This window comes from Narcine bancroftii, chromosome 3 (genome assembly GCF_036971445.1).
Source record: "Narcine bancroftii isolate sNarBan1 chromosome 3, sNarBan1.hap1, whole genome shotgun sequence".
Lineage (NCBI taxonomy): Eukaryota > Metazoa > Chordata > Chondrichthyes > Torpediniformes > Narcinidae > Narcine > Narcine bancroftii.
Genome location: NC_091471.1, coordinates 43,428,983 through 43,450,845, shown reverse-complemented (window position 1 = coordinate 43,450,845; position 21,863 = coordinate 43,428,983). Strand labels below are relative to the sequence as shown.

The window sequence follows — 21,863 nt, the reverse complement described above, 5'->3', positions numbered from 1 at the left end:
TGATAAGAATCAGAATACAGGATGGAGATCAAGAATTTAATTGCATGATGCCAGAACATCACCAAGACCAAGGTTATTATGGTTGATTTTAGGAAGAAGAGGGAAAGGGACCATGCATCTGTCTGCAGTGATGGGACGAAGGTGGAGAAAGTCAGAATCAAGTAACTGAGGGTCCCTATATCAGAAGACCTTGCCTGGAGCCAGCAGTGGAGGCCACTGTGGAGGCAGAACACCAACGCCTCTACTTTCTGAAAACATTTGGCATATCGGCTGGTCTATCAAACCTCTACATATGCACTGTCGACCAGCATTGCAGCTTGGTTTGGCAATCAAGTGCCCAGCAACTCAGAAATCTGCAGTAGGTACCAAACATGGTCAGGTTTATTACAGACCTCTAATCGATTGGAGACATCTATGTCAAGCACTCACTCAAGAAGGCAGCCAATGTCATAAAGGATCTCCAGCACCCTGGTCACAACCTCTTCTCCCTGCATCCTTCAGACAGAAGGTACAGAAGCATGAAAACCAGCACGTCTCAGTTCAAGAACAGTTTCTTTCCACCAACCTTTTGAATCACACACTTTATATTACAAACCGATGACCTCACGCCTGGAAGTGTCATTCAATTTAATATCCAGCTCAATCTTTGTTGAAAACCTCCATTCCTATGTTCCACTGCTCCATTCTCAAATTGACTGATATTCCATCAAAAGGAATCTTGGACAATTCTTAGACAACATTTTTCCCACAGGCCAAGGTGAACAAATTGCCCAAGCAAGATTTATCAATTTGAAATAATGTCATTTGCCATTGAAAGGAAATGGTCAAAGATCACAACATGTTTGCTTATTTTGATCAATTAAACATATTAAAAAAGTTTATTTGGTTAAATTACACATTATAGATACTGTATGATAAAATATTTTCGCAGGTTGCTTATCAGCTGCATTGATTGGGCTGAGCCTCTTTTTTCTTCTTGGCACCAATATCGTCAACAAGTTCCTTCAGATGTTTCAAATGGCTGAGTGCTCTGTTGAAAGAAAACAACACAACCATCACACGTTCAGTGAAACAAGGCGGCATGCAGTTTAAAACACAAACGTGCTGGAGAAATTCAACAGTCCACACGCAATGTTTTTATGGCAAATTTACATAATCGGGTTTCGGGCCTGAGTCCTTCGTCAAGGAATGAGCAAAGGGCAGCTAGGCACCAGAATAAAATGGTGGGGGGCAGGAACAAAAGCCCACAGGTAAGAGGTCATAGGTGGATATGGGTGAGATGGCAGAAAAGAGCTGGGAGGGGATGGCTCTCTGCATGGAGGGAAAGTGAGGGAGAGAGAGACAGGGGAGGGGTCAAACAGAATCCAAAGTTGATGTTAATACCATGTGGTTGAAGAGTGACCAGATGGAAGATTAGGGGTGGTTCCTTCAAGTTGCGGGTTGCCTCGGTTTGGCAGTGCACGAAGCCATGGATAGACATGTTGGTGTGGGAGTGGGGCATGGAATTGAAATGGTTGGCCACCGGGATGTCTTCTGCTTTGCTGTGAACAGAGCGAAGGAGCTCAATTAAACAATTTCCTGGACTACGTGCAGACTCTCCGATTTAGGGGAAGCCACAACAGGAGCAGCGGATGCAGATGACCACTGCAGATTTACAAGTGATGTGTTACTTCACTGGGACAGACTGTTTGTGGCCCTAAATCGTGGTGAGGGAGGAGGTGCAAGCACAAGTGTAGCATTGCCTGCTGTCACAGGGGTAAGTACCAAAGGGGAGATTAGTGTATCACTAATTAGTGTATCACTGTACCACCCGAGAGAGGACCATGGTGCTGCGAGATGTTTTCCCAGGCCGAACACAATCAAGAATTCCTAGGAATGGTGAACTTCTATCATCATTTCCTCCCGGGAGCGGTTACCCTCATCAACCCCTAATCAACCTCATCAAATTTGGTGAAAAGGTGCTCGAAATGGACACACAAAACCGTTGATGCATTCCAGGCAACAAAAGTGGCACTAGCAGAGGCCACATCTTTGGCCCATCCAGTCTCTTCCCCCCCTGGCCAGAACAACAGACACATCGGAGAGAGCGGGGGTCGCAGTGCTGGTGTGGTCAATGAACAGTGGCGTCCCCTGGCTTTCTTCAGCAAACATTTCAGGACACCAGAACTCAAATACAGTGCGTTCGACTGTGAGCTGTTGGCCCTGTACCTGGCAAGGCTTTTCGTCACCTACACAGACCACAAACCACTCATCCATGTACTCAGCAAGGTTTCGGACCGTAGTTAGCGAGACAACAACCACACGCCTCCTACGTTTCCGAGTATATAACATTCGCCACATCACAGGCAAATCCAAAGTCCAGATCAGCCATCGCCTCTACCTCAGGAGGGCTCGATGTTGCTCAGCTAGCCAAAGACCAAGCAGAGGATGCGGATGTCCAGGCCTACCGGGCTGCCATCACCAGCCTGAAGTTATCGATTTCTATCCTTCACCAGGGAGCCCAAATTTACTGTGCGACGTATCCAGTCTTCCCAGACCCATCCTACCCGCCACCTGGCAACAGTAGGTGTTTCACCAAATACACGATCTGTCACATCCTTCCATAAGGTCCATGGTCCATCTGCTATCTGACAAGTTCGTGAGGCATGGCCTCCACCGCAATATAACCCTGTGGGCTAATACTTGTTTGGACTACCAACGCACCAAAGTGCACAGACACACCAAGACCCCGCTCGAGCTTCGACCTGGAGCAGCGCCGCTTTGACCATGTGCATGTGGACATTGTCAGACTGCTCCCCTTAATCTAAGGTATGTGAATTTATTCACAATAATTGACCGTTTTACCTGTTGGCCAGAAGCAATATGCCATATGCCACACAGAGACTTGCACTAGAACTTTATTTTCCTACTGGGTCGCAAGCTTTGGAATCCCAGCTCACATCACCTCAGACTGCTCTGGGCCAACTTAGCCGAGTTCTGCAGCAGCCAGTTACACCACACCATGGCCTACCATCCTCAGGCAAACAGCCTCGTCCAACATTTCCACCGTCATGCTGAAAGCTCAACTACAAGGCCCTAATTGGATGGACGAACCCTCATGGGTGCTGTTAGGAATTCGCATAGCACCAAAAGACCTACCAGCATCATCAGCTGAGATGGTGTACGGCTCCCCACTCACCATCCCAGGGGACATTCACTTCAACCCTCCCGGCCCAGTGCTCTAGACATTCTCCAGCGATTGAGGGAACAAGCGGGTAGACTGAAACCTCCGCCACTTTCCCGACACGGCTCTCTACCCTGCCATGTTCTGGTGAACCTGCTGTCCACCAAATTCATTTTCATGCAGAGAGGACAGAAAAGGACACCCTATAATGTCCCTTCGAAGGCCCATTCATGATGTTGCAGTGTGACAGTGTTGTTCTCACCTTGGATGGTGTCGTTTTCACCTTGGATATTGACAGGTGGCAGGACAGGTTAACAATTGACCGCCTCAAGACAGCGCATCTGGAGTCAAACCAGCCCAACCAGGATCCCCAGGTCAGAGACAGAGGCCACCTGCCCAAAGACAGCATGGTAACTTGCTTAAAGGATGGCAATGATTCTGGGGGGTTGAGGGTGGTGTAGCAGGCCGAGTTACCGCGCAGTTAGAGGGGCCGAATCAGTGCCCCAGTCATCCAACACAACATGGTGGGCACCCCTTCCCTTCCGAGGAGACTGCGGTTGGTAATACGCATTGCCTGGAGAACAGCGCCACTTCCATGTTGCATGCCGTTGGACGAGGACATGCTGATGTTACTTCCTAAGGCCAGCGTGCCCTTCACAGGAAGTGGACAGTCTCCTCGAGGAGTGCGAGAAATTCAAAAGTAAAGTTGTTACTGGTTTACCTCGTACTGTGTGGACGACTCTCATTTCGGTACCACTGCCATTAGAGACGCAACACATGTGCCAATAATCTTACTTTCATCTGAATGGCAACTGTAGATACAACCTAATTTTGTTCTCATCAACTAAGAACCCACTCCAAGTCAAACTCTAACTGGGGCCATACAGCCACGACATGCGCATTTTCGTAGGTTCATCTCTCAAGCTCATCTTTCTCTTTCCTCCATTCGCGAATGGATGATTTCGCCGCGCAACTTTGAACTCTCCTGCTGTCGCTCTGTCGCCAGTTTTTCTGCTCTCATAACTATTTTCAGTTTGAAGTTAGCGGCATAAGATTTGTGTTTGATTCCTCACATTCCCAAAACTACTCTAGAGTTCAAAGGTAATATGTGAGGAGAACTAAATGTGAGGGCCTTTATACTGATTAGGCTAGATCGCATACTGGTGATAGCTATACAGGATGATAATGATACCTGTGCAGGTGTTGCTTTGTTTTTTTGTGCTTTTATAGGACTTATTATGAAGGTGCTGGACAGGATTGACTAATACTACCGTGTGCGTGCTATACGAAAACTTTTTTTAAAAACACAATTTAAGATTTTCTTCACATTATACGTGTGTGCGCATTATAGGAGTGAAAGTACTGGGGGGTGGGGGGGGGGTGGCGGGATATTTAAATATTGCCTTTCACATGAAACCTCAGCTTCCCAAAGAGATTTAGGTCAATAAAATACATTTTTTTTTCAGTGGAAAAAATATCAATTTATGAACAATATAATCTGTTAACCCATTTTCAATGATGCTTATTGAGGGAATCTCTCTTGATGCAGGGAACTCTAGATGCCAATGAATATCAAGGCTCTGATGTAAAGAACAGAAAACATTAGTCAGGTGTTGAGTGTTGAAAACAGGAGTGTTCTATTGCGAAGAGACCAACAAGTTATTTCTTGCATTATGTCCAGCTGTGTAATAGAGCACTAGTTACAGTATCGTATGAGGAAAAGGAAGATCAATTGGTAATAAGCAAGGGCAGCACAATAGTACTGTTATGGGGTTCATTCAGGAGCCTGATAGCTGCAGGAATAAAATTGGCTTTATGCTGTTAGTGTGTGCTTTCACTCTTTTAAGCCTTCTTCCTAGGGGGGGGAGGAGGGAGAAAGGAGTGGGCCCAGGGTGTGCTGGGTCTTTCAGTACCCTTCCTCGGCAACAAGAGATGTAGATGGAGTCCATGGAGGGGAGGGAAGTTTTTGTAATGTCCTGAGCTGAGTTCACTACCTTCTGTAGCTTGCTCCGATCCTGAGCAGAGCGGCTCTGGTACCATGATGTGCTGCATCCAGCAAACATCCAAGAAGGTAGAGGCATTTGTGCACTTTCTTGATCTTCACATCTATGTGCCTGTCTCAGGGTTAGGTCATTGACGATATTTATTTGAAATAATATTTCCAGCAATATCAAGTTTTAAATGAATGAATATAACCTTAAATCAATACTGTTCACCTCGACTGACTAGAGAACAAATGTGTTGGAGAAACTCAGTGGGTCATGCAGCACTCGCAGGAAGTAAAGGGTAATCAATATTCCAGGCCTGGGCCTTTCATCAGACTTTCTTGTTTAACAGGGATACTCTAGAGTATGTTGAATGTTCTACATGCTCCAGATAGATAAGTTTGAAGAGTAGGATGTATTAGATATCTTGGCAGTTCTACAGGTGGATAAATATTCAGGGTCTGATGAGACGTATCCCAGGCTGGTGCGCGAATCAAAGAAGGAAATTGCTGGGACTCTGACAGGGATCTTAAATCTGTGCTGTCGAAGTGCCAGACAAATGGAGCAGAGCAAATGTTTTCCATTATCCAGGAAGAGTCCCAGCAATAAGCCAGGTAACAACAGGTTAATGAGCCTAATGTCAGTGATAGGGGAGTTGTTTGGGAAATGCTCTGAAGGGCAGAATTAATTGACCTATGGGGAGACAGTCAGCATGGTCTTGGTGGGAGATCCTTTCACACTCATGTTATAGTTTTCAAGGTTCAAAATCCCTTTTTGTCATGTAATAGTACAGAACATCTAATTATACATGAAATTGCCTTCTGCCTGCTGTAAGGCAGACAGAGTCGGTATAAGTGTCTCCCGGCACCCATCCCAGTACATATGAAGGAAGAACAAAATATTTGCATAAGGTTAAAAAAAAATCAGGGCATGAACTAATTGCTAAGAGGTGAGGTAAGGAAAAACCTTCCATCCTGAGAATAGCAGGGCTCTCTAAATCAATCCCTGAAAGGGTGCTTGATGTCGATACTTGAACAGCATCCAGATGCACTGGGACCTGAAGGGCTAAGGATTTAGCAGTGGAAAGATGGTATTTATGAAGAGAAACAGGCTTGGTGACCAAATGACCTGTTCCTGTATTATTAATTTTCTCTGAAGAGGGATTGTAAAGTCAGAGAACAGTCATTATGGAATGTAGGATGTTTTATGCAATTGTTTGAATAGGTGATATCATTTCTCAGGCAATGGTAGGAAGCTTAAAAATGATCAGCAAACTCCAAGACCTGGGAGTTAACACCCATTGTTTTATTAGATCATGGATTTCCTCACCTCCAGACCACATTCAATGCAGATTGTTAAGATTATCTCTTCCACAATCTCTGTCAGTAATAGAGAACCACAGGGCTGTGTTCTTTGCCCCCTGCTCTACTCACTTTCCACCAACAACTGTGTGGTTTTGTACGACAATGACACCATCTACAAATTTACCAATGATACCATGGTACTGGGTTGTATAAAGGAAGGGGATGAGTCAGTGTACAGGATGGAGATCGAAAACATTGGCTGAATGGTATACCAACAACAAACGCACTGAGTGTCACCAAAACTAAGGAGAGGATTGTTGACTTCAGAAAGGAACACCAGAGGTGTACAATCCAGTGATCATTGGGGGATCAGAGGTGGTGAGGGTGAGCAGTTTTAAGTTCTTGGGAGTCACTATCTCGGAGGATCTTTCCTGGACCTAACACACCAATGGCATCTTGAAGAAAACACGTCAGCATGTCTACTTCCTCAAGAGGTGGCAGAGGTTTGGTATGACACCAGAAACACTGGCAAATTTCTGCAGAGGTGTGGTGGCAGTTGCATCACAGATGGGTATGTGGACACCAATACCCCTCCAAAAGGAAGTGGACGCAGGCCAGGATATCACAGGCAAAACTCTCCCCACCACAGGAAACATTGCTGTCAGAGAGCAGCAGCAATCATCAAGGATCCACACCACTCAGCACATGCTCTGTTCTCACTGCTGCCATCAGGAAAGAGGTATAGGTACCACAAGACTCACACCACCAGATTCAGGAACAGTTGCTACCCCTCCGCCATCAGACTCCTCAATGGCAAACTCAATCAGAGACTCATTTAAACTCTTAACATAACATAACAATTACAGCACGGAAACAGGCCATTAGGCCCTTCTAGTCCGCACCGAACCAAACACCCCTTTCTAGTCCCACCTCCCTGCACAATGCCCATAACCCTCCATCTTCTTCTCATCCATATACCTGTCCAACCTTTTCTTAAATAATACAATTGACTCCGCCGCCACTATTTCTCCCGGAAGATCATTCCACACGGCTACCACTCTCTGAGTAAAGAAGTTCCCCCTCAAGTTACCTCTAAACCTCTGCCCCTTAATTCTTAACTCATGTCCTCTTGTTTTAATCTTTCCTCCTCTTAACGGAAATAGTCTATCCACATCCACTCAGTCTATCCCTTTCATAATCTTAAATACTTCTATCAAATCCCCTCTCAACCTTCTACGCTCCAAAGAATAAAGACCTAATCTGTCCAATCTCTCCCTATACTCTAGATGCTTAAACCCAGGTAACATTCTGGTAAACCTTCTCTGCACTCTCTCCACTCTGTTTATATCATTCCTATAATTAGGCGACCAGAACTGCACACAGAACTCCAAATTAGGCCGCACCAACGTCTTATACAATCTCAACATCACCTCCCAACTCCTATATTCCATGCAATGATTGATAAAGGCCAGCATACTAAAAGCCTTCTTCACCATCCTATTCACGTGAGTTTCTACCTTCAGGGAACGATGTACCGTTACTCCTAAATCTTTCTGCTCTTCTGTATTCCTCAATGCTCTCCCATTTACCACATATGTCCTATTCTGATTCTTCTTACCAAAATGAAGCACCTCACACTTATCAGCATTAAATTCCATCTGCCATTTTTCAGCCCACTTTTCTGAGCAGCCCAAATCCCTCTGCAATCCTTGAAAACCTTCTTCATTATCCACTATTCCACCTATCTTTTTGATCGCTTTGTATTACAGTTTGTTTTCATTTCTTATTTGTTTACAGTTCTTTGTTTTGTTATGGACCCTGGACAACTTTATTTTCGACAAGGGACAGGGTTGAACCTACAGTGGGAGGGAAAGGATCATGCGCTGCTGTGAAGCGCTGAAGTAGCGCTGGGAAAAATGACAGCTGCATGGGAAGCGCTGAAACAGTACCGGGAAATGCGCTGGAAGCGCAGAGAGTGCGCCTGCTGTAGTCAACCTTTCTCCAATCAGAAGAGCGGAAGGCATGCGCTGGGGCAGTTGAAGGGCCCAGTGCGCTGAATTTTGAACAGGTTGGTCAGTTGGTCGGAGGGCAGTCTGTCAGACGGTCGGCCTGTGTGTGCATGGTTACCTGGCAGCTTCAGCAAACAAGAGGCTGAGTTGCTTTGTTCATGGGTGTTAGCACTGCCGCCCGTAACAGTTTGTCAGTGTGCTTACCTAGTCGTTTCAGTGGAAGAAAGGAGACTGAGCTACTTTGTCTGCGGGTGCCGGCACTATTGTCACGACAGCAGTTTGCACCACTCTGATACACAGAGTGCATATGTGTCCGACCTCGGCTTCCCCAGGTGAGTTAGGTCCAGAGGTAACAATGTCATGGATGAATAATCTGCCTGATTAAATGAGTCACAGCCCACATTTTGCTCCTGTGGTGAATGTCTGCCAAGCTGCCTGTCTCCCCCCTGGTGAGCCTTGCTGAAGTAACATTGGCTGTGCATTACCTCTACTGTTAAGGACACTCCCCTTGGGTATAACCGTGTATGCACCCATTGTCTTTCATTATTGTGCCATGAGTTTCTGCTAATAAAAGCCATGATTATTGTTTGACCACATTGTCTTTGTCTACTTCATCAACTGGCACTTCAATTTTATTAGCAGAAATGGATGCAGCACTCAAGCCAAAGTGGCTGATAATCGACCAGTCTGCCCCGAGGGCCAGAGAAATTTTCAACCACTGGATTGCTTGTTTCGATTACTACATGGCTCGAAACAACGTGGTCGATGAGGTGATACAGTGGGGCCACCTGAACTCTCTGCTGGGTGAGGTCCCTTTCGCCGTAATGCAAGGAGCTACCACTCTGGCTATAGTCTGTCTGCTTACTATGCGGTGCCACGGAATGTGGCGCTTGCTCAACACCAGTTGCAGACTAGATACCAGAAACCCGGGGAAAGTGATGCTGCCTATGCACTGGCTCTCGACTCACTGGCAAATGAATGTGATGTCAGGTCAGCCAATGTGCAACCACACCGCAATGCCTTGAAGCTGGATTCTTCAGTCAACGGGATTGACTCTAGTTACATCCGACAGAGGCTGTTGGAGACGGAGCGCATAACCTACGACTGGCAGTCACTCTAGCCAAAACACTGAGAAGTGCCATGCGGTCCAATGAAATGCTAGAAACTGAAAAGGAAACATCCAGGAGTGCTGGAACCTCAAAGGAAAGAAAAAGGCAAACTCCTGAAAAATGCTACCTCTGTGATAAGAGCTGGCACCCAGACAGAAGTGCCTGGCTCGATTTGCTACCTGCAGCTATTGTGGGAAACTCGGCCACTTTGCTAAAGTGTGTAAGGTGAAAAGTACTCCCACTGATAATAATAAGAAGAGAAGCACCAAGAAAATGAGTCCTGGAGCTGCAGGAATGGAAGACAACGGTGAAAAGGGGGAATCTACAGACGAGCAGGCTGAATTGACGAAGTGACGGCGAGGTGAGAATCCCCTGTGATAGCTCAAATGACTTCAAAGCTTGGGGGCTGTAACGGACTGGAACAGTCGACTATAAAGGGGGAGGTGAATGGTGAGACTTTTGATTGTCTAATAGACTCGAGGAGTGCTGACAGCTACATCCATGAGAGAGTTGCCAGAGCCTTAAATTTGCAGAGATATCCAGCGAACCAAAAGATATCAATGGCTTTTGTAGTGAACTTACAAAAACTGTACGGGACAAGTGTAAAGTTACTTTAAATTTGCAGGGACATTGCCTGGCTGCTGTGTGGCTCTTTATTATGCCGGAGCTCTGCTCCCATGTGGTACTGGGGTTAGATATTCAATCTCAGATGAACAGTGTAGTGTTAAATTTTGGTGGGCCACTACCCACACTTACCATCCCCCACGCTAGTTACTGCAGTCTGTCCGCATTAAAGATCAAAGCTCCCTCCCTTTTCAGTGATTTATCCCCCGAGTGTCGGCCAATTTCCAATGAGAGCCGTTCTTACAGCAAATAGGATTGTGAGTTTATCAAAGCTGAGACCCAGAGATTGCTTAAAGAGGGAGTAATTGAACCCAGTAAGAGTCCGTGGGGAGCCCAGGTGGTAGTTGTGAAAAATCACACTAAGAAATGACTGGCTATTGACTACAGCCAGACAATCAACCATTATGCTAACCTGGATGCCTACCCCCTGTCACGCATCAATGAAATGATTAATCAGATAGCACAATACAAAGTGTACTCCACTATCGACCTCAAAGCAGCTTACAACCAAATCCCCATTAAAAAAAAAGAACGACCCTATACAACCTTTGAAGCTAATGGGGGGGGGGGGGTTGTACCAGTTTAAAAGAGTACCTTTTGGAGTCACTAATGGTGTGTCAGTGTTTCAGAGGGAAATGGATAAGATTGTTAGGACGTATGAGTTACAGGGTACGTTTCCCTATCTGGATAACGTCATTATCTGTGGGAAACACAGGCTGAGCACGACAACAGCTAAAGAACTCAACCTTGCAATTAATGAGGGCAAATGTGTGTTCAATGCGACAGAGCTACCCATTCTGGGCTACATTGTCCGCAAGGGTGAAATCTGCCCCCACCCGGAAAGAATGGCCTCCCTTAAGAAGTTACCACCCCGAAACTCAGCAAAAGCCCTTAAAAGGTGTATGGGATTCTTTTCCTACTACTGCAAATGGGTTCGGGACTATGCCATGAAGGCATGCCCTCTGTTTGACACTAAATCTTTTCCTCTCTCTCTCCAATGACCTTGAAGGCTTTTGAGAGAATTAAAGTTGACATTGCCAAAGCTGCACTCTCGTTCATTGACGAGGATGTCCCATTCCAAGTGGAAACTGATGCTTCAGATTGTGCCGATCCCTTAATCAAAAGGGCTGACCTGTGGCATTCTTCTCCTGCATGTTACGCGAAACTGAACTTAAACATCCTGCCATTGAAAAAGAAGCTGTTCGCTACTGGAGACACTTTCTAGCCGGCAGAAAATTTACTCTTGTCACTGATCAGAAATCTGTAGCCTACATGTTCAGTACTAAACACTAAAGTAAAATCAAGAATGATAAGATGGCACGCTGGCGAATCGAACTCTCAACTTATAATTATGAGACCGGGCAGGTTAAATGATCCCTCTGACGCATTGTCACGATCTGCTGCTGGTGCTCAGCTGGAGAGGCTAAAAGAGATCCATAGCAGACTGTGCCACCCAGGAGTCACGAGATTCTTCCACTACATAAGGGCTAACAACCTTCCTTACTCTCTGGAAGAAGTCAGGAAACTGACTAAAAGCTGTCCTGTTTGCGCAGAATGCAAACTGCAATACTTCAAAGCTCCAGAAGCCACTCTCATCAAGGTAACCCGACCTTTTGAGAGGATTAGCTTAGATTTAAAAGGGCCGTTACCTTCCAACAACAAAAATGTATATTTCCTTACTGTAACTGACGAATATTCCAGGTTTCCCTTTGCGATACCCTGCCCTGACGTCTCATCAGCATCTGTCATTAAGTCACTTGACAGAATTTTCAGCATTTTTGGTCTTCCTAATTACATTCATACCGATAGAAGCTCAGTATTCATGAGCGCTGATCTGCGGCGAGCCCTGCTACGAAAGGGGATTGCCACCAGCCGTACCACGAGCTACAACCCGCAGGGCAATGGGCAAGTTGAAAGGGCTAATGCTACAGTCTGGAAAACTGTTAATCTTGCTTTAAAAACACATGGTTACACATGGTGGCAGGAGGTGCTGCCTGAGGCATTACATTTTATTCGGTCTTTATTGTGTACTGCAACAAATCAAACACCTCATGAACGTATGTTTGCCTTTCCTAGGAAATCAGGAACTGTGATGGACTGGCCAGCCTGTTTATATGAGCCTGGAACTGTGCTACTGAAGAGCCACGCTCTGGCGCGTAAAACAGACTCCCTAGTCCAACCAGTTCAGCTATTGCATACTAACCCCAACTACGCTCATGTTAAATTCCCAGATGGGAGTACTGACATTGTACCCCTAAGAGATCTGGCCTCACCTGGTTCGCCCCTTCCTTGCACCCCTACTCAGAGGGAGCCTGAGAGGTTGGACTCACCCCCCGCCCCCCTAGCCTGTGACCCCTAGTAAGCTTTCAGATGGCCATGCTGACGCTCCACTCCCTCACACTGGCGATTCTGGAATGGGTTCCAGAAGTCAGTCCTTCCCACATTACAGACCCAGGACCTGTACCAGTTCCCAAGGTTGCAAAGGAGCCACCTGTTTTGAGACGAAGTACCAAAATTCATAAACAACCTGATAGGCTGACATATTAAATATCTCATTATATTTTGATTGCTTGCTCGATATTGACGTATTTTGGCTGTTAGAGTATCTCAAGGCCAAACATGGTTATCCATGTATCGCTTGCTTCAGTCTTTCCTAGCAGCTGTTCTTTTGATTTCAACCCTTCTTTTGCCAGGGGGAGACTGTGGTGAATGTCTGCCAAGCTGCCTGTCTCCCCTCTGGCAAGCCTTGCTGTACTAACATTGGCTGTGCATTATCTCTACTGTTAAGGACACTCCCCTTGGATATAACTGTGTATGCATCTATTGTCTTTCATTATTGTACCATGAGTTTCTGCTAATAAAAGCCATGATTATTGTTTGACCACATTGTCTTTGTCCACTTCATCAACTGGCACTTCAGCTCTTTGATAGTTTGATCACCTGACATCACTGACAACCCAACATTACATCTCCAGATAGGACACATTTATACACCAACTACCTTTGTAATGACTTGCTGCCTGGTGCCTCTTCAAAATCCAGGTCGAGGGTTTGAGGCTCAACATTTTTAGGTATCTAGTCGAAAGAAAAGCATTATTTAATAAGTGCATAAAAAAACAATAATTTTACAATATATATTCTAAACAGTCTCAGAGGCACATGGTTTTCATTAGTTTAAAATAAAAAAAAAGGAAAAAAAAAAGAAAAAAAAAGAAAAAAAAAAAGGGGGTTAGGGTTAGATACAAAAACCAAAATGCTGGAAGAATTAAGCCAGTCAAGCAGCAATGGTGGAAAGAGATCTAGTTAATGCCTTGCATCAGATACCCGTTCTCGGAACTGGGCGAAAGAGCAGAGGGCCTTCAAAGCAGAGCAGGGAGGGAGGAATGAGGAGCAAGATGTAAGAGTGAAAAGAAGAAAGGTTCAGATGGGTCGGGGGATATGAAACACAAACACTAACCTTTAGCAAAGCATTTTAAGAACAGTGACAAAATTACGATAATGGAGAACGATGAGAACACAGCTTTCCCAAAGTCGGAAAATTTAACATTCATTCCAGAAGATTGAGAAATGTGTAGATAGAAGATAGGATGTTGCTCTTCTAGTTTACACTGGTCCTCAGCATGGCAGTAGTGGAGGCTACAGACAGGAAGGCCAGAATTGGCTTGAGAATTCAAGTGGCAGGCAACAAACAGGAAGGTCAGGGTCACACTTGCAGTCTGAGCATGTCCTCTGCAAAGCCATTACCCAATCTGATTCAGTTTCTTCCAATGTAGGGGAAGCCGTATTGTGAACACTAAATGCAGTAAACTAGGGTGGAAGAAATGCAGGTGAATCGCTGCTTCTCTTGGAAAATTTGGGGTACTGAATGGAGAGAAGGGTTGCATCTTATCCAGTGGAATGAGATGTCATGGGAGAGGGAGTGGTGGATTGGGACAAAAACCATGGACCAGGGAGTCTGAAGAGAGGTCCATGTAATGCAGAAAGGGGAAGAAGTGACTTGACCCACCAATAAAACCAATCAGTGAGCACTTATCCACATTCATCAGTGGAAAAATTTCAGCTCTGCATTAGTATCCTATGCCTGGCAGTATTCCCAAAGAGAATGGCACTACTCTGCCAAGGTTCCTGCCACACTTTAGCCCAGCATAAGGAGTAACATCAAGAATGCTTTTCCAAGGCAGCCATGATAAGTTTTATGAAAGGAAAAGCATTCTTCAAGTTACTAGCAAATTGAGGATTGAAGATTAAGAGGCAGTTGCTAAGTTACATTGCAGTAATGATGTGAGCCAGGAAATGAAAAGAGTTAAGCTGTGAAAACCCAGGAGTAATGATTAATAAAGGTCCAGCCCCTATGGTCCATCCAACTAGAAAGTTAAAGCACACTTCATGAGACCGCCAGACCACATAGTTTGATAAAGATCAGAAATTTCCTGCAACTTCCTGGCAATGATCAGGCTTATTTTCTTTTTTTTTAATTCATCAGAGATGAATTTTTTAAAAAATTGGCTGATTTATGTTGCTCTTGCAAAATCGTCTGTCAAAATGATTGACAAAAAAATCAAACATAACTGAGATTAAACAGCAGGAAAAAATATTTTAAACTTTGCAGTTTATGATTTTGTGATAATGAGGGAATTGAAAAAAAGAGTTTGGAGTTTACAGTGACTGTGTGTCAGATTTTCCTATTAGTAAAGTAGTTTGCAGGAAAGGTATGACCTGTTTACTGATTTTGTTGATCACTTAATGAAGACAACAAAAAAAATTACATGGTTAATTATTTGTCATATGGTGCACTTTGTAATAAAAAATTACATACCAACATTTAGTCTTACAAATTACAAGCAGTGAGCCAATTATATCTTCAATCTGCTGTACAATTCAATAAATCCTGGCTGATCCAATTGTAACATCAATTCCACATCTCTGCCTACTTCTGGTAATCTTCCACCCTTGCTTATGAAGAATCAATCTGTTACTCCCTTAAAGCATTCTTCTTCTACCAGGCTTTCAGGAATAGAATTCCAAAGCTTTGCAATCCTTGAGAGAGGGGGGAAAAAAAAAAATCACTGCCTCTCTCTTGAAAGGATTTTAATTTTTAAGCGATGATTCCCTAGTTCCACTTCTTACCCTTGGTCAATCAAACACCATCCTGACGATGAACTACAAATGGGTTGCAGGTTCTTGCCTCCAAACAGGTGCTGTAGAGCTACCAGTGACAGCAGTACATTTCCAAGTCAGAATGGTATGTGAAAAGTAAGAAGTAAAAATAAGAAAATCTGCAGACACCGTGGTTGAAGTAAAAACACAAAAGCTGAAGGAACTCAGCAGGTCAAACAGTGTCCTTTCTTCTTTGGCTTGGCTTCGCGGACGAAGATTTATGGAGGGGGTAAAAGTCCACGTCAGCTGCAGGCTCGTTTGTGGCTGACAAGTCCGATGCAGGACAGGCAGACACGGTTGCAGCGGCTGCAGGGGAAAATTGGTGGGTTGGGGTTGGGTTTTTCCTCCTTTGTCTTTTGTCAGTGAGGTGGGCTCTGCGGTCTTCTTCAAAGGAGGTTGCTGCCCGCCAAACTGTGAGGCGCCAAGTTGCACGGTTTGAGGCGTTATCAGCCCACTGGCGGTGGTCAATGTGGCAGACACCAAGAGATTTCTTTAGGCAGTCCTTGTACCTTTTCTTTGGTGCACCTCTGTCACCAGTGTCCTTTATATAGCAAAGGTAAAAACCCAACTGACGTTTCGGGCTAAAGCCCTTCATTGAGGTATGGAAAAATGTTGGCAGGCGTCCAATCAAAAGAGTGGGGAGGGAGGTGTATGTGACTTGGAAAGGAATCTGCAAATGGTGGTGCCCCTTTCTGGCTTAGCCCCTTTGACCTTCTTGGTATCATAGGTCACGGAATTAACACCTGAGGAGCCAAGGCTAGTACATCCAGAGCATTTTGTTGTTTACATTGTAGCCACGGTGCAATGGCAGTGGATAAAAAGACAATCAATGGCAGAATATAAGTGGCAATTGGTAGAATGATTTGTCTTAGATGGTTTCAAGTTTCTTGAAGCTGCATATACATAAAAGCAAGTGGAAAAAGTAGTCTATCACTCTCCTGCTCAAGCCCTAGAAATGGTGAAACACTTTGAGGAATCAGGAAGTGATTCAGTCACCACAGAATTTATAATCCCTACCTGTTTTCAGTCACAGTATTTATGTGGCTGGTCCAGTTGAGTTTCTGGTCTGAGATGACCCTTAGAACATTAATAGTGGGAAATTTGTTGATACTACATTTAGCTGGTGATTAGATTTAGACTTATTGAAGATAGTTATTTCCTGGTACGTTTACACATTGTTACTTGCCACTTACCAAAATATTCACCAAATGGGTGCACCTGAAATAGGTAAAAGCAAAGAAATGCTGGAGGAACTCAGTAGGTCTCGCACCGGCCATAGGAAGTAACGATATATTGCTGAAGTTCCGGGCCTGAGCCCTTCCTCGAGGAATGAGCAAAAAGGCAGGCAGCAGGGAGACACTTATTTCAAACAACCTGACCAGCAGTGAACATAGTCCTGAGAAATTCAATGTATCCTTTCCATGTTCCATTTAACCCAATGGTTATTAATGCCATCACGTGGAAGTAAAATTTAAAAATTCATTTTCAGCAACAAAAATATTGAAAATTATTCTCTGTAATGCAAAAAGAACAAAAGAGTTGCAAACATCTGAAAGGGTGCATACAAAACACTTGAAGATAGTTTGAGGTAAATAGAAATACTGGCATTTGTCCTTTTAAATTGTTATTTATACAGAGTTCAATATTTGCTCCATCGTAGTTGATGAATTTAAACCAGATTCCAAGATTAAAGTGTGCAGGGTTAAATAAAAGCTCTCCCATTTTTTGTTAACAATGCACTAAACAATAATGTGATATAAGTAACTCAGTTTATACTGTGCAATGATACGGTTTAGCACGCAAAGCTTTTCTGACCTCTTCATGCTGCTCTGTGTGTTCACTGTCAAAGCTCTGCTGCACTGTTTGCAAACTGAACAACATTTGTTTGAGTGCTTCAACTGGTCCGTGGTGCTTTCTTCCAGAGACTTCTGATAAGCCAGAATGTTTTCTCTAAAAATCAAGAACCAGATGTCATTTTCATTTGGTTTTGTGATTAGAGAGGTTGAATCACCTGATTTTTTTTTAAAAAAGAAAAATTTAGTACAGTGTGTAGAGTCCTGGGAGGAGGGAAAGAGGTCCACTGAGTCCATGCTAACCATCAGCACCCTTACCCACTCATTCCATGTTAGCCTCACTTACATTGGGAGAAATAATTGAATCTTAACTTAAAAAAACTTTCCTCTTCAGCTGTCCAGCAACAGCTTTTTTTTTTCAGATTTGCAACATTCACAATTTTCACCTTTAAGTATTTTAAGCACTTAACTGTGCATTTCCCCCTTCTAAACGTCCAACAATATTTCTTCAAAAGCCCTTTCAGCCTCCTCTGACCTCAGACAGCTGTCCAATATGCTAATTTTCTTTTCCTTCCAGAGTCCTGAAGTGTATTGGAGTGAAAATAACTTGTGTTTGTTTGTTCCAATGAACTGAAGAAATTACAATGCTGCTTGTTGTCAGTGTGCAACAGAAGCCCATACTGCTTCACCAATTAGAATTTTCACAGATCCAGCATTGCTTGACATTGAAGTACACTTTTGATTTTATGAATGGAACACCTTTAGGAGTAGAACTATCTTATATCCTGCTGTTCTGCAGTTTAGAATGAAGGCAAAAACAAAATCTCCTTCATAGAATCAACCTCTTTCATTTCAATGTGCACAGTGTTCATACATCATATAAAACGTTGACAAACAGGGTAGACAGTGAATGTTATTCAGACTGACCTGATGGCATTTATACGAACTGTCAAGGAAAGAATCATCATCCTTAGGAGGATTGGAAGCTTCACAACAATCTTCTCCACTGTTACCTACCGGCACTGGGGATTTGCTGAATAAACAACAGGATAAAAACGAGTTACAAAGAAATTAACAGTAAACCTTTCACTTGACTTAAGATCTCAGGTCATCCCTTCAAGGGCACTGAAGCTTGCTGATAAAGGACCATTGATGACAGCAATTCCCTAATACAGTAAAACCCCCTCGGTATCCAACACCTATGGGAATTGGTAGTTGCTGGATCAGTGAATTTGCCTATTGTTTGAGATCGCGTGTTGCAAGGATTGGCAAACTGACCACTGTGGTCAGGATCAATCCCGTAAACCTCCTTTGGTCCCATTCCAATTCCAGTACTTCCTTCCTTAGATATGTAGCCCCAAACTGCTCACAATACTCCAAATATGGTGTGATCAATGTCTTGTGTCTTGTCCTCTTAAAATTAGCATTAACATTGCATGATTAGGTTTGCTTACTTATCTCTTCTTCAGAACCTTATATCCAGTGTTTTCCTTTCTAAGTTTACCCACACAAGTCAACAAACAGTAAGCTTAATTTTAAAAAAAACTGCTAGAAGAACTTGGAGGTCAAGCAGCATCTGTGAAGGCAGAATGATGGTCAATGGTTCAGGTCAAGAATGGGACTCTAGAGAAGAAGCAGCCAGTGTGAAGGGGTAAGAGCGAGGGATGAAGCATAGGGCTGGCAGGCAGTAGGTGGAACCAGGTGAGGAGGAAGATGATGGGTAGATGGTGGAGGGGAAGAGGTGGAGTTAGGACAGAGTGGCTGGTAGGTGATAAGTAGATAAGGAGAGTAAAGGAAAAAAGGGGGGGGCAGTTGGATCCAGATTTGGGATGTAGGGGGGAGGTGGGGGGGGGGGGGGAGGTAGAGATAGAAGCTTCAAAATGACAAGTAGAGATACAAGGGGCTAAAGATGTTGGAATATGATAAGTAAGGAAATCTTAAGAAGAACCAGATGTGAAAGATGATGGTAGATGGAACTAGTTGGGGGTGAGCAGAGTGGGTGAGAAACAGATGGAACCAGACAGGGGAGGGGAAGGAAATTGAGTAACAGGCTGGCGGAACATAAAAGCTGCAGATGCTGGAATCTTGAGTCGGCAAAGAATTGCTGGAGGAATCAATAAGTCAGAAAGCATCCATGGGTGGAAATGGTCAAGGATTGTGGGTCAAAGGGGGAGGGGGTAATTAAGAAAGGTGGCCGGATCAGAAGGAGAGAGAAAGGTGCAGATTACTTGAATTTGGAAAATTCAATGTTCATGATATTGAATGACAGACTGCCCGAACAGAATACGAGGGGTTGTTCTCATCCATTTGTGTTTGGCCTCATCCTGGCAGTGGGAGAGATAGGGTCAGTGTGGGAATGGGAAGGTAAATTAAAATGGCATGCGACAGGGAGCTCAAGATCGCCACTGTGGACAAAATGCAGGTGAGCAAGAGCTCTTACATTTGATCATTCGTTACGCTGGAGCAACTCTCACCCTGCCTTGGCTAAATTGGCACAGAAATCAGTCAGCAAGTTCATTAGATGATACGTGCAAACAAAAAATGATTCACCAATAGCTTTTAAAACTGAATTCTATCAGTCTTGCTTTTATAAAAAGAGATGCTTTTCAGATATTCAGATGCTTTTCAGATATTTCAGATTACACATGAAAACAGATTCGGAACATAATACTTCAGCCCCTGTTATATTTCTGGAAGCTTCAAATAATTGGAATCAACAGAATCTTGACTCATCAGCAGATGGCTCTGTTGCACTGTACATCATATTTTCAAATGCTCCAGATTAACAACAATCATTTTGCTGAATTTTTATTCTCAAGGGGGCCAGTGGCACTCTCATAATCTCAATTATATGTCTGCATCTGTACATATTGGACCCAAGGTAATCAGCCATAATTGGCTACTTTATGCAAAACATAACTCTTCCTCTCAAATCGTATGCCAGATAACTGTGAGGATTCACATTTTGGCAGGCAAAGTAAAGTGGCAATGAGTAGCTTGTAGAGCTAAAGCCAAAAAGGGGTAAAAGTTGAAAGGCATCCAGGATCACAAATTACTAAAGGAAGGAATAAAGGTTAAAGTGGGCATTCAAAATAAACCTCAGAGCAACTTTAATTCCCAGATTGACAGAAATGCAAAGCAGGAAATTATATTAAAATATTGTTTATTCATATTTGAAAGAAAGAGATAGAGAGAGGAGGAAGGCAGTGATGTACAAGGATGATTCCAAATGATTCCAACTGAGAAATCTGACAGGCAAAGTAAACATACCAGGTTCTTTAATCTGAAAGGGGAAGCTGAAGGGTGGTCTGATCGAGGTCGTAATAAGGTGTTTTGATGGGTTAACACTTTTATGGGAACTCCAAAACCAGTAATCATAAATACATTAATGCACTTAATAAGGAATTCTTTTCCCTGCACTGTGAGTAACAAGGAACTCACCAGCAGAGGCTGAGAGAAATAATGTGGACGCACTGAGGCAGAGCTAAATGAGCGATGGGAGGGAAGTGTCAAGGAACGGAACCTGGATAAAATTGGAGAAGGGTTATTTGGATTTTAAACACCAGCTTGGACCAGCTGAGTGGAATGAATTCCTGGGAGTTTAACATTTGACTTGCAGCTACTTTGTAATATACCAACCACATCTTCTTTATATTTTCTGAGCTTCAGAGATTCTAATACAATACAGTGGGGCTTTCATGTTGTTTCATCAAGGAAATTAGAAATTTGTATTCAACTTACAAAGTAACAGGCGGATTGTCCCATGATCGCTCGGCATCCAGTACTTCTTCAGTACTAGGACTGCCAGGATACTGTTCCAGGCTGGTCTCAGGGTGTGAAAGTACGCCAAGAACATTTTCGGCCTTCTGGATTAGTGAGTCAATGTGGTCTTCTAAACAGAAGTGAGGAGGAGGAGATTCTTTGATGAGAAAAAGCAGGCATTCCAGGACTAGATAATCTCTTACAGCCATAGAACACATCAGCACAAAAAAACAGGCCCTTTGGCCCTTCTAGTCTCTGCCCAACTAGTCTCATTGAACTGCACCCAGACCATAGCCCTGTATATCTCTCCCATCTATGTACCTGTCCAAATTTTTCTTAAATGTTAAAATTGAGCCCACATTCACCACTTCAGCTGGCAGCTTGTTCTACACTCTCACTACACTCTGAGCGAAGAAGTTCCCCTTTCACCGTTAACCCATGTTCTCTGGTTTGTATAAGAATCAGGATTTATTTATGGTCATTAACAAGTCATGCTTTGTGACAGCAATCATAGTGCAAACGTACATATTATTGACATTTTACAACATTACTATAACAAATAAAATAACAGAATAATAACAATAAGAGAGCACGAAAAGTAAGGCCGTGTCTTTGGTTCATTGATTATTCAGGAAGCTGCCCTCGTGCGTGCTTTGAGTGCCTGTCTTTAGGTTCCTGTAACTTTTTGCCAATGGTAGCAGAGTGAAGAGGGCATGGCCTGAGTGGTGGGGGTCTTTGAGGACAGAGGCTGCTTTTATAAGAAACCACCTCATGTAGATGTTCTCGATGGAGTGAAGTCTGATGCCAAGTTAACACTCTCTGGAGTTTATTCTTGACCTGAGAGTTGGCGCTTCTATCCCTGGCAGTGGTGCAATGAACCAGAATGCTCCCCGAAGTACACCTGTAGAAGTTTATGAGAGTCACCTCTTTGGCTTGGCTTCGCGGACGAAGATTTAT

General features: G+C 43.8%; 1 protein-coding gene across 8 annotated transcripts in view; it reads right to left on the bottom strand.

Annotated features, from left to right (window-relative positions):
* Positions 1 to 841: 841 nt before the first annotated feature.
* Positions 842 to 21,863, bottom strand: part of c3h18orf54 (chromosome 3 C18orf54 homolog) — a 39,966-nt gene continuing 18,944 nt past the window's right edge. For 5 of the 8 annotated variants that reach the window (XM_069923918.1, XM_069923924.1, XM_069923919.1 and 2 more), the window contains exons 4-8: positions 20,886 to 21,036; positions 18,072 to 18,177; positions 17,167 to 17,301; positions 13,196 to 13,269; positions 842 to 1,030 (exon numbers count right to left, since the gene is read on the bottom strand). In XM_069923918.1, coding sequence (XP_069780019.1) covers positions 940 to 1,030; positions 13,196 to 13,269; positions 17,167 to 17,301; positions 18,072 to 18,177; positions 20,886 to 21,036 — 557 coding nt within the window. In that variant the 3' untranslated portion in view covers positions 842 to 939. Of the gene's footprint in view, positions 1,031 to 13,192; positions 13,270 to 15,010; positions 15,232 to 17,166; positions 17,302 to 18,071; positions 18,178 to 20,885; positions 21,037 to 21,863 lie in introns of those variants that run through there. The other 3 variants (XM_069923921.1, XR_011353351.1, XM_069923922.1) reach the window with 3 other exon arrangements.